The following is an 18,647-nucleotide window of genomic DNA, read 5'->3' as shown; positions in this document are numbered from 1 at the left end:
AAAACTGGCCCTAATCTTCTGCTTTCTTATTTTTGTATCCACCCGCATAAAATGAATCTGAATGGTCTCATAGCTTGAAGAAATACGCACTTCCCATGACCTTAGTGGAAGAAAGCCTTCCTTGAGATCTTGCCTCTGAGAAGTCTACACCTCTGATACTTAGAAGTCAAATACTCCCTGGAGAGCACCAGAAAGTTCAAGTGTGTTCAGTTCTGTTATGGCAAAGAGTGTTCTATGCACTATGTATGGTTAAATTCCTCCTTTGTGCTCACACGGATTCCGCCTTCCTTACCCAACCCTGAGAAGCACAGCCACGGATGGGATGGGCTCTGCTTCATGCAGCTAGCCCAGGGTATGGACTCACTGAAACCAAGGTGACCCTCAGGCTTCCTTCCAACAAACTGGGCAAGTCTCTCAAGCTCTCTGAACCTCGGTCTCTTCACCTATAAAGTAGAGATAATCATGGGCCCTGCCTCACAGAGTCATGGGGAAGAAAACTTAAATGACCACCAACATTTATTGAGCAGCAACTAAGGCTTATCACTCTGTATGTTAAAGCTGGGTGATGTATGTACATTTTAAAAATCCAGTCAAGATTTTAGCCTATTAGATTTATACAGGCATTATTTTCTGAATCCACTCAATGGAAGGCATTTTTCTGGTCATTATGGGGGATCTTGATAGAAAATACCAAATAGTTTTGGGACAAGGTAATATATGACACCAATAAATACAAATGAATGTAGTATGAATACACTGAGGGTATTATATCAGACCTTGTTTAAAGAAAATACCTGTTTTTAATTCCAACCAGCAGATTTTGATTGGCATAGCAAATCCCTGTGGGAAACTTTAAACAGGAAAACACTAAGGTTAGGAGAATAATACAAATTAGGAAAATGTTTTCTATCTGGAAGGTGTTATTTATTGCACTTCAAGCAGCATAAATCTTTGCAGACATAAACCTCCAGACGGCCGATTGTATTTGACATCATCGTCATTAATTGAATGAATCCCATGGGACTTGCAAAAGCCAGAGGAATGCAGAGCGTAACACGTTTGGAAGGAATTTGGAGGAATGGGCCCCATGTGGGGCCAAGTAAAATTTAGAGACCAGGTCATGAAAGAAAAGGATTGTGTTTAAGAACTGGTGGAGAGCAGTGATCTTTCTCCAGGAAAGACCTTTCCTTTTCTGTCCCACCTGGCTCTGGGTTCTGGAATCCTTGGAATGAGGCTGCCTGAAGCCGTAAATGGACAAAAGCATAAGAGAGATGTTTGCTTAAACATAACGTCATTGCTTTACAAAAGTCAGTCGCATAAAATGTCTCTGTGTCTCATTGATAATTTTCAAATGATACGAGTCTTGATTTAAAGAAAGAAAGCCATTGCCATTGAAACATACATAATCAACATGGGGTTGGTCCTAAAGTAAATGAATTTTACCTTCTTCTAATGAAATTTCCGAGGGATAGACGTGCATTCTAACTTCTAGTTGTTTGTAAAAATAATAACGAGAAATGTTTGGTTAGGGGCGCCTGGGTGGCACAGCGGTTAAGCGTCTGCCTTCGGCTCAGGGCGTGATCACGGCGTTATGGGATCGAGCCCCACATCAGGCCCCACATCATAAAAAAAAAAAAAAAAAAGAAAGAAATGTTTGGTTAGACAGGGCAACAGCTTGGTTAGGAGGGTGGGTTTCATTTTTTTTTTTTTAAAGATTTTATTTATTTATTCGACAGAGATAGAGACAGCCAGCGAGAGAGGGAACACAAGCAGGGGGAGTGGGAGAGGAAGAAGCAGGCTCATAGCGGAAGAGCCTGATGTGGGGCTCGATCCCATAACGCCGGGATCACGCCCTGAGCCGAAGGCAGACGCTTAACTGCTGTGCCACCCAGGCGCCCCTAGGAGGGTGGGTTTCAAAGTGAGTCTGCCTACATTTAATTCTGGATCCATCACTTGATTGTCTCTGGGATCTCGGGCAAGTTGCTAAAGCTTTTTGCGCCACAACTGCTGCAGCTATAAAATAGGGGATCTAATGGTACCGCCCAGATGGGAATATGGTGGGTATGAAGTGGGTAAGGCACCCAGAGCTGTGGGGGGCACACAGGGCTCGCTCACTAAATGGGAGCTCTTGCCAGGCTGACTTCTGCTTGTACAAACCAAAGTCCGTGCTATGGTACAGTCACGTAAGGAGATATTCTCCCAGATTATTAATCTATGATTGTCTCCAGAGGTAGTGGATAAAGTTTATCTCTGTACAATCTCTGATTACTCCAGGGCAGGTAAGTCTAGAGTGCCTGTTACGTTCATCTGAGAACGGTCTTCAAGTCAAGAACTTGTTTGCTTTCTGTGGCTCTCCTGTTTCTCACGGGACCTCTCTCTCTGCAATCGAAGTCCATAGAGCCCAACACACCCTGGGGAAAAGGTTGGAAGTGGGTATGAAGGAGGTCCCTTAAAATCAAGTTCAAGAAGGAAACCCTTGGGGCGCCTGGGTGGCACAGTGGTTAAGCATCTGCCTTCGGCTCAGGGCGTGATCCCGGCGTTGTGGGATCGAGCCCCACATCGGGCTCCCCTGCTGGGAGCCTGCTTCTTCCTCTCCCACTCCCCCTGCTTGTATTCCCTCTCTCGCTGGCTGTCTCTATCTCTGTCGAATAAATAAATAAAATCTTTAAAAAAAAAAAAAAAAAGAAGGAAACCCTTAACAGTCATTTCAGACAGTGAAGGGCATGCCGAATATAATAAGCGTTTTCAGTAACGTCCTTGCCACCAAAGTGGTATTTTTGTCAGGAGCGTCGCATCCCGTTGTACTCTATTCTTGCTAAGGTAAAAAAGAGAGAGAGAGAGAAAGCAAGCTTAAATGTTGGTATCTTCCCCAAATTCTGTTGTAAGCATTTTTTTAAATACGTAAGGAATGCTGTGATTTTGGTCTTTAAAAGTCCTAAAAAAATACATTTCAAAACATTTACAAAAAGAAAAGCTGTTACAGAAGAGGAAGAACATTTTCCCAAATGACAAGTGTTTATTCACTGAACTTAACTACTGTGTCTCTTCGTTGAAATTCTGAGTTGAAATCTTACAAGATAAAACTTGCGGCCAGAGCAGTGGCAAGGACCATTCATTTACCGCTGCTCCCACACCACGTTCCAAGGTGGCCCAGGATGACACGGCAAACTCAGGGGCTCCTCCCGCTAGTTTCCATTTTCAAGAGAGATAAACCATCTGTCGGACACCAAGAGAAGCATGAGCTTGAATTGGTTCAGTTTCAAAACTGAATTGTGTCACATTCCTTTTGATGACGTCATAACCATACAGACCTGGGTTTTCAGAGCATTGGCTTATAAAAAGCAAGCAACATGTGGAAATCAGCTTTGAGAGGAACTGAAGGCCCTGGCGTCTGATTCTGAGGTTGGGGAAGCTGAGCTGCACCCCAGAGGCATTAGCTGGTTAGGGCATGGACAGTTCTGAAGTTGTTTGGACTTGGCCACTTGATAAATGGAGCTGTCAGGCATTTCTTTTGGCCCGGGGGCACCATGAGCAACTTACAGAGGACCCCGCGGGCCAGCAAGGCTTGGGAGCGTCTACAGTTATATGAAGTCAGGCTCTGCCCGGTTTTTGTATTCAGTCCCTTCCCACAAAGGAAAAATAAATGTGCTCAACAATTAGATATTAAATTAGCATTCTTTAAGATCCAAATGATTTGTTTCCTTGTGGCTTCAGTTCACAGCTGTGGGTAGAACTTAAAACGTTCTGCTAGTGAATAAAGAAATACTTAATGAAGAAATCATAATTCTTAATTAGCGAAAAAGATAAAAAGAAATGTTATGCACTTTTATTATTTGCATAAATAAGACTATACTTCTCTGCCACTTGCTCTTTTTTCCAGTAATCAGACATATTCCATCAGCCTTGTCGGCCATCCTGCCCGTTAAATTATAAAAGTCTATGGCAGCAATAACAGAAAGTATCTTTAAACTCATTGCAAACTTTTCAGTTAATTTTCAAATTAATCACAGCCGTTCTATTGAGAGGTAGACAGACACAGAGGTAATAAAAGCCGAGTCTAAGACTTTATCAATGGATAGAAATTAAAGGTAATGGGACACTGTTATCTGGAAATGAATAGCGTCTTTTTTTTTTTTTTAAATGATGGCACTTTTAACAAGAGGCTTGCTAATGCATTCAGTTGCACAGATATGGAATCTTCCAGGATAATGGCAGACAGCTGACCTGTCCATACCTTTTTACCCATGATCTGCGGGGACTACTAATAAATACCCATTGTTAGCTATCTTATTCAAAATGAGGGGTAAAAATATATATATCCCCTCCACATTTTATATTTAGAAAAATCCAGACACAAAAGTAATGTGAAATATGGTAAAAGAAAATGCCTGTGCATGGAATTCCTTTGCATTTAATGTCTAGTGATGAGGGATACTTATGAATGGCCGCTAGGACATAGCACTTCTCTTTTTCTAGTATTAAGACTGTGCCCAAGTAATCATAGCTTCTTTATACTTCCTTTAAGGGCAAATTGAAACAAACCTAGCTACGTGTGTTTGGGTTGTTTTGTGACATAGTCACTAGTGACTGTTTAGAGTTGTCTCCTTTGTTTTTTCCTTCTCTGGCAGCTAAACAGCAACTATACCCAAAAGCTTTCCTCCCATTCCTGATGCATTTCAGTAGCAACAACAACAGAAAAATTCCAAGAGATGTAACCCACGAACTCATTCATCAGTGCTTACTTTCGAGTGTCAGACTTGCTGTCTCTGAGATTTTAAAATAACCAGCCCAAGTATACAAAAAAAAAAGGGGGGGGTAGACAGAATGTAGCTTCATGGGGACAAAATACAACTGGCTCCTTCTCTTCTCTTCTCTTCTCTTCTCTTCTCTTCTCTTCTCTTCTCTTCTCTTTTCTCTTCTCACTTGTGGTTCTGGTATCACATTGACAGAGTTTAACAACACTGCTTTAACCCCCAGAATGCCGCTTCTCCAGATGCAGAAGGGAACGTTGATCTCTGGCATGTTCCCTTCCCTTTCTGAGGCCCCGTGAGTCTCCTGACTGGGCAGCCCCAGGCTGGGTGGCCAAGAAGGAGAAGAGCAGCCCCTGGCAGCCAGGAGCTGGCCCGGCACCCACAGCTGGCCTCGGTGTTCTTTTGAGCATAAACAATGTCACAGAACACCAGCATCACACAAGGCCTCTCTGACAATGGTGGGTCAAAACAGAATGAAGACCCCTCCATAGTCACGTCTGAACTCAGACAAAACATGAACGTTGTCCACATCACAAAACTGATGGAAACAGCCACCTGTCCAGGCTGATGGCGATGACTGCTCTTTCTTCGCTAATCACAGTTGGAGCCTTGCTTTAGTCTTCCCTCCTAGATCTTAAGAATCTCGAAGATAGCGAGTTGCATCCCGGCAACAGCCAATCCAGAACCAGGCCCTGCCCCCGAAGTGCCTAACACAAGTCCAGATTCCATAAGTCTGCTCGAATACCATCTTATTAAAATACCCCGCAGTTCCGTGGGGGGTGGGGGGTTCTTTCTTGTTGTTAGGAGCAACGAGATCAGTTTTGTTCAACCCCAGGTGTGGTCCTGATGGTCTTGGTTGGATTGCATTGACATAGCTAATGACATGCTTTTTAAAGTTTACCCTTCTTGGGGCACCTGGCTGGCTCAGTCAGTACAGCATGTGACTCTTGATCATGGGACTGTGAGTTTGAACCCCTCATTGGTTGTAGAGATTTTTTAAAATTAATTAATTCACTTTTTTTTTTTTTTAAAAAAAAAGCTTTCCCTTCTTGAATACCATCCCCTTCTACTATATGACACTGTGCTTCTCAGGAAATTAATCTATAAGGCCATTAGAATAAGTGTTCTCTTCCTTCTTAAATAACATCCTTTCTCTATTAGGTAATTCTACTCCCACATTATTGCCCACTACAAGTCATGGCAGAAATCAAGGTTTGGAACTAGAGTCCGCGTGCGTTGCAGAGCAGACTGAGGGAGGAGATATTTTTTAGTGTAACTTTGAATGTAACTTTGAATAAGCTACGAGCCTTGATGATTGACCACCAGGTTCCATGCACTAATCCACTTGTGACCTTTGTCAAGTCACTAAATAGTCTGACCTGAGTTTCTGAGTCTATACAATAAGCATGGGAAATGCTAGATAAAGTCCCTTCCAATTAAATGCATATATAAAAATTTTGGAAATTATGAGGCATCATTATGATTTTTCATGATGGTATAATTATTTAGTAAAAAGTTAGTAATAATTATTTCTGCCATCCTTTGGCTTGATTGAATCCAGCACTATCCAAAAGGAAAGAACCAACTAGATTGGCTTTAAATGCTGCTCTGGCTTTTTTTTTCCCCCTCTAGAGAGAGGAAGAGGAGGAGGAGGGAGAAAGGGAGAGGGAGAATCCCAAGCAGGCTCCACACTCACCTGATGTGGGACTTGACCTCACAACCCTGAGATCATAACTTGAGACAGAATCAAGAATTGGACACTTAACTGACTGAGCCACCCAAGCGCCCCAGTTCTGGCATTTTTTGAATAATATCTTTTATTTGGTATACGGTTCTTGCTTATTTAGAATCTGTCTTCTCAGCTAAAGTATAAGCAGTTTGAGGTCAGGACTCAATATTCGTATCCCCAAGACCTAGAACTTTTCCTGATTCATGAAAAGCCTTCTCAAATACTCCTAGAAGGAGACAATGCACGGGTGCTCTTTTCAGATGATTTGTTACTTCATTTTAAAGAGTATCTTCAAACATCTTTCTCACCTGCTACCTCTTCTGAACCAAATTTTGTTAGATTCTATTGAGATTTTCTTTAAAGGAGGCATCTCTGTTCAGTGTTACCTGAAATAAATTGAGTTGTCATTCTTTGGAGGACTAAAATAAGGTGACAAAAGATGAAATTGCATGTGTGAAACACGCTACCAACATTTGCAGGACCAACACCAACGAAGGATATCACTAGATACCAACCCTGGACCCTGCTTAGCAATCAGCCCTCCAGTACAGCCTCACAGCTTACATTCCGAAGACACCGCGACAGGTGCTGAGGACAGTTTCTCACTTCCGCAGACAGGGAACTTAGCGTGCAGTCTTTGGAGACGGTGTTCTTGCTTTTAAAATGTGTTTACCTGTGTAATTATGGCTTTTATCAGAAGTTCGGAAGTTTTCATAAAAGGAATCATTAAAAGCTCTTTTTTTAAAGATTTTTTTTGACAGCGAACTGTCAGATGATATCATTACCTAATTTATAAGAAAGCGTGTTCCATTCTGTAATTTATACGCAGTATATTTCTAGGCCATTTTTAATTTTATTTCATATTAAGTTTCTTTTAATACACACACATATAATAGAACTTTCTGGGGGTGATCAAGGCCTTTTGGCTTTTTCTCAAATTCCTAATCTAATCGTGAGGCAAAATCCTGATCTCTGCCGCTATTGACAAAGTAAACACTGTTGCTCTAGAATCCTAGAATCTTGCACCCCTCGCCTGGATTGTGGGCATCAGATCCCTCCCTCTGTTCCCACTGAAGGGTCACAGGTCCAGGTGATTTTTCTACAAAGCACCACAGACTGTTAATTTTAAAATGGGTACATAGGCATAGAATATAAACATTTTCCATAAAGTCGTTATGGCTTACAAGGAATAGTTTATGGGTACTAATTTGTCCTTTGTTCCCTTGGGCTATTACCACCAAGCACAGCCTTTAGAATTTCCAGGGCAACTAAATGCTTATATGTAGGAAGTTGATTTTTCATTGTGGAACATATTTTATTGAAAAAGTCTAGTTGTATTAATAGATAAAAAATAGTATTTTGAATTTTATTGATACTGAAAGGTATTACAGTATAATTGATAATATTCTTTGCCATCTAACAGATTTTTAGAATATTGAGGCCCTCAATAGAAGCAGAAATTCACTGGTACTTAAAATACATGAGATTTAAATTGATAAATAATAGCATAAATTTTTGCTAATCATTTTTCATTGTTTTTCCCCCTTGGTCCTAATCAACTGAACTCTGAGAAAAAGCTCATTGCTTGGCTAAGATTTATTTAAGGCACCCAGGACCTATAATAGTTGGGAAATGAGCCATTTCCTCATGATTTTATTGTTTCTGTGTCTCCGCTCCAGCAGCCAGTAGGAAACTTGCTAGTTGAAATTGCTTGTCCTTATTCTGAAATCATACATGCCAGTGCCCCAACGTGGGTCCTAGCCTGGCCAGTCCACCCTGTTGTCCCCAGGCAGGGCATGATGGATGAGGTGACCTGTTAACGGGAGCACTGGCGGGAGGAGGGCTGATTGTGGCGATCCACAGGGCATCTCTTGCCCTCACACTCTGTACACCACCCATCATGACACGCTGCTGACCCAGCCTCCAGCTTGCATCCAGACTCCCTCCAGGGCTCAGCACCATCACCCTCACCAGGGTCCCTGCAAGAACTGTTTCCTGCTCCATCCTGCCCCCTAGAGTCTGTTCTCAACCCTGCAGCCAGAGGGACCTCTTGTAAACTCCGCTTCATCAATGTATAATTTATGTATGAGAAACACGCCATTTTAGGCCTGTAGTTTCTAAGTGACAGATGTATACATCCATGTAACCATTGCCAAAGTGATCCTCTAAAAATGTGAATCCGATCACAGTGTTCTGATGGTTCCCATGTCTCTCAGAGCGGAAGCCAAGGGCCTGCTGTGACTGATAAATCCTGTATAATCTGGGCCCCCAATGCCTCTCTCAGCATGGCCCCAGGACCCCCTCCACTTCACGCACTGGCCTTCTCACTGCTTGTCTGACACGCCACGCACATTCCTGCCTCAGGGTCTTGTCCCTATTCTCCTTTTCTGGAACATTCCTCCACCTAGCACCACCTCCAGGTCTATGCTCCAGGGTCACCTTCTCAGGGAGCTGTTCCATAGCCACAGTATTTACAATAACAACCCCCACGTAGCCCGTGGGTTGTAGCGTGGGTGTGAGTGCACGTACACCAGAATTGCCTGTGTTTGCTTTATTTTTCCTGTTACGCTTGTGTGAGTCCTGTGGTTGCCGTAACAAAATACAACAAACAAGGCGGCTGAAAACAGCAGAAATTAATTCTCTAATATTTGAGGAGATCAGAAGTCAGGTCAAGGTGTCAGCAGCGTTGGCTCCTTCCAGAGGGTCTGAAGGAGAAAATGTTCATGCCTCCTTGCTTCCCGTGGCTGCAGGCAACCCTTGACACCCCCAGCTTGTAGCCACATCACTCCAGTCCCTGCCTCTGTCGGCACATTGCTTTCTGCTCCTGTGTCTCTCTGTGTCCTCTTATGTGTCGTATAAGGACCCCATCATTGGATTTAAGTCCCGTCCTCATCCACTAGTATCTCATCTTGATCCTTAATTACATTCCGAAGTCCCAAGTGGACATGGATTGTTGAGGGGTCACTGTTTAACCCAGCACATGCTTAACACTATCTGACAAATAATATATTTTGTGCTTTTAGTAGTAATTTGGCAATCACCATTAGAAAGTTGTTCCCCGAGGATGGGAACTTCCGCTGTGTTCAGTACTGAGTCTCCGACAGGTGCACGGTGGCCACTCAGCGAACCTTGACTGGAGGAGCGAGTGGTTTATAGCTGAATCCTTGGACAAAGCAGGAAGCCAGGCAGCCTGCAGGAATATGGTGAGAAGTGAAGGCTGTTCGTCCTAACAGAAATAAGCCGCGGGCCAGAGAGGCGGCAGGTTCAGATAGATAACCAGGAGCTGCTGGTTGGTCGGTCAGAGTGAGTCGTAGATGAGTTGACCCGATCATCAGCCATCACAGGGAGGACTCCCAGAGGCAGGAGTTGGAGGTGGAGCCTCTTGGGACAATCTGAGCAGCTCCCCGCACCTCCCTGGAGTCTGTCCAGTGGTCTCTTGTCAGCTTCTAAAGGCCATGTCTGCAGCTGGTTCCTGTGGCTGTTCTAACAAACTAACACAGGATTAACGAAGTACAGTAACACACATTGATCCTCTCGCGGAGCTGAGAGCCAGAAGTCTGAAATCGGGTTCCCTGGGCTATAATCAGCCTGTCGGTGGGACCACGCTGCCTCCAGAGGTTCTAGGGGGAAAGCCTTGTCCTTGCCTTTTCCAGCTCCTAGAACTGCGTTCCTTACATTTCTTGGCTCATGGCCCCTTCCTCCATCTTCAAAGACAGCAACATAGCCTCTTATTTCAGTGGTATGTTGCCTTCTTAGTCTATGCAAAGTCCATGTTGCCAAATAAAGTAACATTCGCAGGTTGCTGGGATTAGAACCTGGGTACCTTTGGGGCCTTCATTCAGCCTACCACGGTATCCTCACCAGAGACCAGCCACAGATAGAGAGTCCCAGATTCTTCCTTCCTGATTTCCCAGGGCAGAAAGTGGTGGGATTCTGTGCTTTCACTTAACTAACAGGAATGGCCCTGGTTCTCTCCTGTTAATTTCTCTGCCGATGGCAGGGCTACTTGTAAGGAAAGTCACGTTTGAAACAAGTATGCGGACCTTACGCTCGTAACATTTGAATTCTTTCTCTTTTTTGTACTTGATTTTTCGTTTGTTTTATCGTATCATCATAGATGATTTGGGCGAGTTGCCCCAATAGTTTGTGAAAAGGGAGGGCATAATTAGTGGCGCAGATTTTAGATAAAAAGGGGATCATCCCCAGGAGAGAAGCCCTGGCTGGGTGGTCCCTGAGGACATCTAGTCCCTGTGAGCTGAACACGTCTACAAGCTGTGCCATGGCTGCTCCATCTGGAGAGAAGTCGAGACATCATGGCTGAGTGAATTAATGCTTATGATGTAGTTTGGGGAATTACATGCTCCCAAAATGTAAAACTTCGAGAGGGCCATTTGTTCCTAAAAACTAAAACAATTAAGCTTGTTTTCTAGACAGTCCTAATTCCAATACTGCTGTTTATATAAAAGCAAAGATGTGTAGTTTAAATACGATAAACCCCGTAGGGCAGCTTTTGGTTTGGGCCGTAAAATATCCAGGAATGAGAATGAAGGCTCTAGTGCTTCCATGTATTTCTCACTGGGTAAGCTCTCCTTCGTCAGCAAGAGTTAAAATATCTTTGTTTTGCCATTAAAATTTCCACCTATCTAACATTCTTATGAGCACCAACCCTGCATCCCCAACTTTATCAGCCAGACCAAATCGAAAACAAAACAGCTCACCTCATGGCTTTGGGTGCAAAAGTTAAAGCCAAAAGGGTCTTTAAAACTTTTCGTGAGAGTTCAAAAGTTTATAAATGGTGGAGATTTTCATACCTTTAAGTAATGTCCATACAGCCCTGCCCACACGAAAATTATCAAGGCTGCAGTGAAAGTGAGCGATGTCCGTCCAACACAAAGAGTCAGATCAAATCTTGAATTCCCAAAGACTCTGGTTGTCCTGGGGCTCTTTTCAGTGCGGAAGTAAACTTGATAAAATGTTGTGACAGTGCATGCAGCCTCCGGTCTCTGTGCCAGCCCTAACGAAGTAACGGGTTTCAAACTGTTTGCTATTTAGCTCTGAGCGGAGCGCTTATAATTTTAACAACTCAGATAGTCCATATAAGAGTGAGGATTTTGTCACAATATTGTTGGTCTATGTGACAAGCTTTAATGGAGAAAAGGTTACATTTGCATATTCTCCAGTTGCATTAACATTTCTAAAGTGAAGCCCAGTCACAAAGGAGAGAGAGTTAGGAGTTCGCTCTGGTAGAAAATGGTAGATAGTTCTTATTTCTTGTTCTCTTCTTCCTCTAGTTATGTATAATACTGGACGTTTCTCAAGGGTCCACAATTCGTGCCCGACATTGGTTCATATATATTATTTCTGATCATCCTACCAATACTCGAAGGTTGGAATTATTATCTCATTATGAGAGATGGGCTCAATGAACCTTTACTCCAGAGAAAGAACATGCCAGCCAATGGAGACTCTGCAGCAAACCAGACACAGAGGGGAGGAGCCCGAGGCTGCAGAAAGGGTTCATGGTAGAGCAGGATTGGAACCAACTCTGACCGCAGCCAAAGAACCTTTGCCCACCAGGGTACTCTGCCACTGGAGGGGAATAGGGGGAAAAAAATCGTTTCCAAATGGCACATTTTCATTAACAATTTTTACTGTAAGCCAAAGCTGTGTCTCTCTTTACACTTACGTTCCTTCGTGTAAGTATCATGTCCAATATCAATAAACACATCAGTAAATGGTTAGTTTTAAAAAACTCAATGGTATTATATAAATTTTCAAAATACAGACATATTTCCTTTAGCGCAATCTTAGGGTAACAATCTCTAGTATATATCCAGCTCTTAATGCCTTACCAACCACTTTCACATTTATTATTTCACGTGTCATCTAAAAACATATCCCATGAAATAGGTGGTACTGTTTGCTATATTCGATCCCTGGAAGCCAAGACCAGCAAACACTGGGGGATTATGCTGTATTTATTTATGGGCTAGAAGGGGGGGAAGCCAGATGTTCATGTTCTAAACACTTACCCAGTTAATTTTGACACCACATCCTGTGTCCATTCTACTAAAATAATCAAGGAATGAGAGACTTATCACATGCTTACTCAACACCAGGGATCAGATCCAGTTCATGGCTCTAATGGCAGTTTGGGGACAGATCATTCTGTGTTGCAGAGGACCGTCCTGTGCACTCTAGCATGTTGGGTCTCGTTCCTAGCTTCTCCCCGCTGGACGCCAGGAGCACCTTCCAACCCAAAATGTCTCCAGGCATTGCTGCACGTCCCCTGTGGACACTGTTTTAAACATATTTATTTTTGAGACATTGTGTAAAAAAAAAATCCCCCTTTTGGACATTATTTCAAGGCAATGATTGCAGCAGGCATAGTGATCTGGTTACATTTATCTATTTGAAAGCAGACAGCGAGAGTCTGATTTTGGCTGTACTACTTAAGTTCGTACCATCTGTAAGTCAAATTTCCTCCTCTGTAAAATGAAAATAAACCACATAAGGCTACTTAAGGATTAAAGACTTAAAGTGTGTGAACAGGGAACCATGGCAACTGACGTTTAGTGCACTCACATTATTACTTAAGGTGATTTTTCTGGCTGTTCTGTAAGCCCAAACAAATCTAAATTCTCTTAATTTCTTTTTCACAATCCCGACTACAGACCAGAACCAGAATTTTTGTAGTTGAATGAAAGGCCCTTCATGATCTCATCCCAGACTTGCTTTCCAGCCCTGTCTCTACCATCCCTTCTCCCAGGCAGCACTCCTTCCCTCAACCTGTTTTTTAACCATTCCCCAGCCAGGCTGAGCACACACCTTTCCCAAATCCGCCAACCCCTCCATGACCTCATGTCTCCACCCGCACCGCTCCTTCATTGGTATTTGTCTTTTCCAGAACTTCTTTGTCTTGTGAGCTGTTCCTTCTCCTTAAGGATTAAGACCTTATGTGAAGAAAGCATATCATATACCAAATTCTGGCCCTCATGAGAAGGACATTTTATTTCCTCAGGGCCCCTAGTCCTTTCTCTGGAGTCTATCTCCATGGGCAACAAAAAAATACAACAGTCTCCTCTGAGTGAAGCAAAACCGTTCCAGAAGAAGAGACTTCAATATAAATCATCCCCCAGACTTTAGCTGGGGGGTCGGGGGGTTGCTCCTTTAACATCTCTCTCGTGAAATTGAGGAAAGCATTTGAAAACATTAGCATCCTCTTCGATGGTACCCGCTGCTGTGGCTGAGGCTGGGGAATGCCAGTTAGAAGAAACCAGAAGCAAACGCCTGGACACACCGTCCACTCCAGCCCGATTCCCGGAAAGCTGGTTTAGGCTGGAAAACATCAGGTCGTCTTAAGCACTAACTTACTGTTGTCTTCAGTCTTAAACCTGGATTTCTGAGCTCTCTGACCCCCTTTCACTTGGTCCCAGAGTACCCCCTGGGACTCCACTTTCACATGATCAGGACACGGCGGCTCCAGGAATTTCTTCACGCTGTAGGAAAAATCATTGTCCCCATGGAGCTTACAAGAGAGAGAGTATGGGGCGGTGGGGATGGGGGAATAAATAATAGTCATGAAAGCAATGGAAGAGAATTTCAGACAGTCCTAAGTATTGTGGATAAAATAGGGCAGTGGGTAAGATGACTCAGGGAGTCAGGCTTTCTTGTCTGGAAGCTTCCAGGAGCTGCCCTCCAAGACATATGAACTGAGACCTAATAGAGACAAGACAATACCATGCAAAGTCCTGAGGGTGAAGCCTCCCCAAAAGGACCAGGATCTTGAGATGGGGACAGGAGTCCCGTTTTCAATAGGAAGGAAGCAGTTCGTGGAGGTTGGTGCAGGCAGCTCAGAAACAGGGAAGAGTCCTTGACGTGGGCCTCCCAAGCCCAGTGGAGGAGTTGGCTGTTTTCCTAGGTGCAGTAGGAAGCTGCTGGAGGGTTTAAGATACAGAGTTATAAGATTGATGCATAGAAAAGACTGCTCAGATTGGCAGCATGGAGAACGACTCTGTGAGTGGAGGTGGAGGTGTGGCAGAGAAGGGGAGAACATTCCAGAATGACCATTTGGCCAGAGAAACGACCTCAGTAGAACAGAGGAAACATTTTCCCTGCCAAGATGCTTTCTTCACTCATTCCTTCGTGCCTTCCTTCTTTCAAAGCACATTTATGTAATGTTTATTATGTACCAGGGATATTGTACGTGCTGGTTAGCAAACATGGCCAGAAAGTTGTGGCTTGGCCTCCCAGAGCTTACCACATGTGGAGAGGGAGGTGGTCATGGGTCACAGTCCACAATGCAGTGGACGCACTCCCCCTAGGACCGCGGGATGGGACTCACAGAGGGCTTTGCTGAGGAAATCCCAAAGAACCCAAGGCTCTGCATATGAGTGAGAGGCCCCTGGGCCAGGACCATTCCAGGTGGCAGGAGCAGAGGTGGGAGAGAGCACGGCCGAGCTGTCAGCCCGTGTGGCCAGTGCAGGGGGCCCAGGGAGGCCGTGGGACACAAGGCTGGCGAGGTGTTGCTGGCGAGCCATGGACTATCCTGGTCTTTACGCCAAGGACAGTAGGAACCAGTGAAGGATTTTAAGCAATGAAGTGGTACAATTAGGTTTGTGTTTGTGCCTATTTAGATGCCTCAGGGAGGAAGAAGGGTGGGTGGGAGGTGGCTTGGTCAGCTGGGTGAAAGGTGCAGAAAAGGTCTGGGGAGAGAGTAATGGGGTAGAGGGGATATCTGGGATTCCAGAGGTTTCAAGGGGAGGCTGACAACAGCCTTTCTTTTGACCAAGAGTGAAGAGCTTGGATCCCTCCTGGACTCATGATGCCTTAGAGAGTGCACCTGTTGTGAGTTTGGGCTGTGTGTGTGCGTATGTGCACACATGTACGTACAGGCACCCACACAAACGAACCCATGTGAGTGCATCTGTGCAGAATCCCTAAGACTGTTCCCCTAGAGATCTTTTTCAAAAGACGTATTGATATATGCCATATAAGCCTAATAGAGCAGTCACTAGCTGGTTAATTATATAGGCTGAATTTAATTCTTTACTAATCACTTTCCGATAGCACAGGCTCACCTGACTTCATCTTAGCCATCGAGGGTCTATATGACACTGCTAATCTTGATTTATAGGTGTTCTGTAGATTTCTATTTTATGTGAACAAAGAACAGAATTTTAGTTGGCTGCTATTATAAGCAGAGGGACTGTGCTCCCTTGATGTTGCCGAGGTGGTTTAGAATCATGCAAGAGAAGGAACTTAAACTAAGAAGAGAAAGAGACTTCCTGTGTTTCGATCCCTAATTGTTTTTCAGTTTGATCACATAGCAGAACATTTCAGTAGTTTGCCGACTGTCAGCAGTCACTTACGGATATTTTGTAGCAGAGATATTACTGTACTCTGTGTCCTTTTTTAGAATATGTGTGGCTGTCTAAAATGTTATGTAAATTTATTAAATACTTAATGCACAGTCCATCAAATGCTTTCTCTTAAAAACTGAGCGAATTCAAAAGGAGTCCTACTGCATATTGTCTTCAGAGCCCACAAAGGGAGCGCTGACATGTTCCAAGGTTTGCTTGACAACCTCTACTAGTTGTGATAAAGGGAAGATAAAGAGAACAGGTTAGAATCTATGAGGACACTTTCAACCTTTGTCTGTTCCTTCTCTGCCCCATTTTTCATGACTGCTCTTCTCAGATGACAGCACCGACCTGGTACCAACAGGGTGTATGCTTTTGAGTTGTTTTTCCAGGAGTAGAGTGGTTATTGTAAAGCCACCTCATTTCTCTTCACCCTATCCGTTGGATAAATAGTACCCTTTCGTGGCATGTGGGGTCAAGTTTTTATCTGTGGTCTCAGAGGTTGCTTTTTTATTTCTCTGTTAAAAATTGGTTCCCTGCTACAGGAATAGAATCCATACAGCTGGCCCTGTTAGCTCCGTGTTCTAGCTGGTTGAGCTGATTGATTTCATAAAACAATATCCATTTGCATAATGGTACAATCAATCTTGTGTTTGGGGGTGGACTTAAATGTCTCAGAGCATATTTGCTAAAATGAAATAAACAACCAGCTTCTTGGAGTATCTCAGATATGAAAAGGGGATTACAGAAGAAAACTGTGCAATGCAAAAAACTGCTTATTAACATTGTATGAATAAACCTAACTCTTTAATTTCCTTTTATAAAGTCTTCGTGTTGCTCTCCTTTTATCCCCAGAGAATCGTTTAGGGAATCTGTGTATTTTTCAAGAAGAGATTATGATAACAGTAGCAACAATACCAATCATAAAAATAATAAAAATGGTGTCAAGTGCTATCACAGCGTTTCAGATTGGAGCCATCCAGTTATATTTTCTCTGGTCTGATAATTTAGCTAAACGCTGTACCTGGAGCAGACCATTGAAAAAATACATTAGAAAACCAATGTGACCTTATAAATTCTCCACTTAAGCCCAAATCAAAAATGTATATATTCATAAAATCATGTGACACTTCAGGTCATTTTTTGGTAATCTTTCTAAATGTGTAAATTCAGTTGATGCATTTAAGATTATCTATATATATTCTGCATACGATAGTATGTGTATACACAGATTCACTTCCAAGCCATCTACTTAGGAAGGCCTTTCCAGTGCTTTTCAGTGGATATGTGTGTAAGAAGACCAGAACCGTCATTTGTGAAATAGTTTCATGTAAACCCTTAAGTGCATTTCGTAAATAGGTTATCGGTGTGTTGACACCGTGGGATGATTTCTCTCATGTCCTCCTGCCTTCCTCTTGTTCAGAGAATTCGGATGGAGAGACCCGGAACTGCCGGAGGTGATTCAGATGCTCCAACACCAGTTTCCTTCGGTCCAGTCCAACGCTGCAGCCTACCTACAGCACCTCTGTTTTGGAGACAATAAAATTAAAGCTGAGGTAAGCACTCCTTGGATTCTGAAGGGCCTGGTGGCAGATTCATCACCCCTGAGGTCTGTAGTATATGTTGAAAGGGGAAAGAAATAAGAAAACTCAAGCTGTGTGTCCAAAGTTTAGCTCCATATTTAAGACTGAAATGGCACTTTCTCTCTAATTAATTGGCATGCATATGCATATAGTCTTCTTGTTTAATATTTGAGTGCTGAGGAGTAGGTGACCAAAGGTCCCTGCTAGTGTTAACACTAGACTTTTCATGGGACTTGCCTTCCTCCTCCCAATTCCATCTCTGGAGTTATCTCTGCCTCGAAATCTTCAAGAAATACAAAGCATCTTACTTTACAAAATTACTACAATCAACCTATGGTATCATCTGTCCTTCCTGGAAAACTCACTTCTAGGGTGAGAACTTTAGGCAATAAACAAGTTCTGTGCTATAATCAAGGATTTTGAGCCATTTACAAAATTACCAGTGAATGTAATACGGATATGTGTGGACCATGAAAGAGCATATTGTCTGTGTCCATTATGTAAACAATGTTAGCGTGCTGTGGTTCTTGGAATATTTTGTATATACATTTTGCTGCGTGATATTTCTGGAAAAGCACAGTGGTCAGCATAGCTCACTCTGATGTTTTTTAGGCCAGGGACAAGTGTTTGCATATAGGCTGCTGAGTAATCAAATTTTTAAAAAAGATTTGATAAGCTATAAAGAGTCATCTCCATTGCATGGAAGTAATTTTGAGGATGAGTTGAAATTAGTTTAAGAGTGGAAAGAAGAATTTTGGAGATATAATTGCAATTTATTATAAATGTTGCTTGCTTGCACTGGGATAGATATAGCCTAGCAGCTTTTCATCATTTCTTTCTGTCTTCCACTGGGACTCAAAGGACTTATCAGAAAAGTCACATGTCTTTTTGGCTTGAATATAGGACAGTGGTTTTCAGCCAGGTGCTATTTTGCCTCCCAAGAGACAGCTGACAACATCTGGAGACATCTGTGGGTGTCACGATTGGAGAGGGCTGTGGTGGTGCCATCAGCGTGTAGTGGGCAGGGTTAGGGCTGCTGAGAACACCCTAAAATTCACATGCACAGGGCAGCACCCGCAACAAAGAATCATCCAGTCCCAAAGGTCAACGGTGCCAACATTGAGATAAAGACAAATATTGTTTATCTAAGATACGTTTAAAAGGTCAGACAATACTACTAAAATTACATTAAATGATCTAAAAATAAATTAAAGTTATGTGG

The 18,647-nt window shown here is 43.1% G+C and overlaps 1 protein-coding gene across 1 annotated transcript in view; it reads left to right on the top strand.

Annotated features, from left to right (window-relative positions):
• Positions 1–18,647, top strand: part of CTNND2 (catenin delta 2) — an 885,151-nt gene that overhangs the window by 622,592 nt on the left and 243,912 nt on the right. Inside the window, exon 10 of the mRNA XM_044386968.3 lies at positions 17,266–17,398. Coding sequence (XP_044242903.3) covers positions 17,266–17,398 — 133 coding nt within the window. The remainder of the gene's footprint in view (positions 1–17,265; positions 17,399–18,647) is intronic.

Source organism: Ursus arctos, unplaced genomic scaffold (assembly GCF_023065955.2).
Source record: "Ursus arctos isolate Adak ecotype North America unplaced genomic scaffold, UrsArc2.0 scaffold_15, whole genome shotgun sequence".
NCBI lineage: Eukaryota > Metazoa > Chordata > Mammalia > Carnivora > Ursidae > Ursus > Ursus arctos.
The sequence above is the reverse complement of the archived record's forward strand: the minus strand, read 5'-3'. Positions and strand labels throughout refer to the sequence as shown.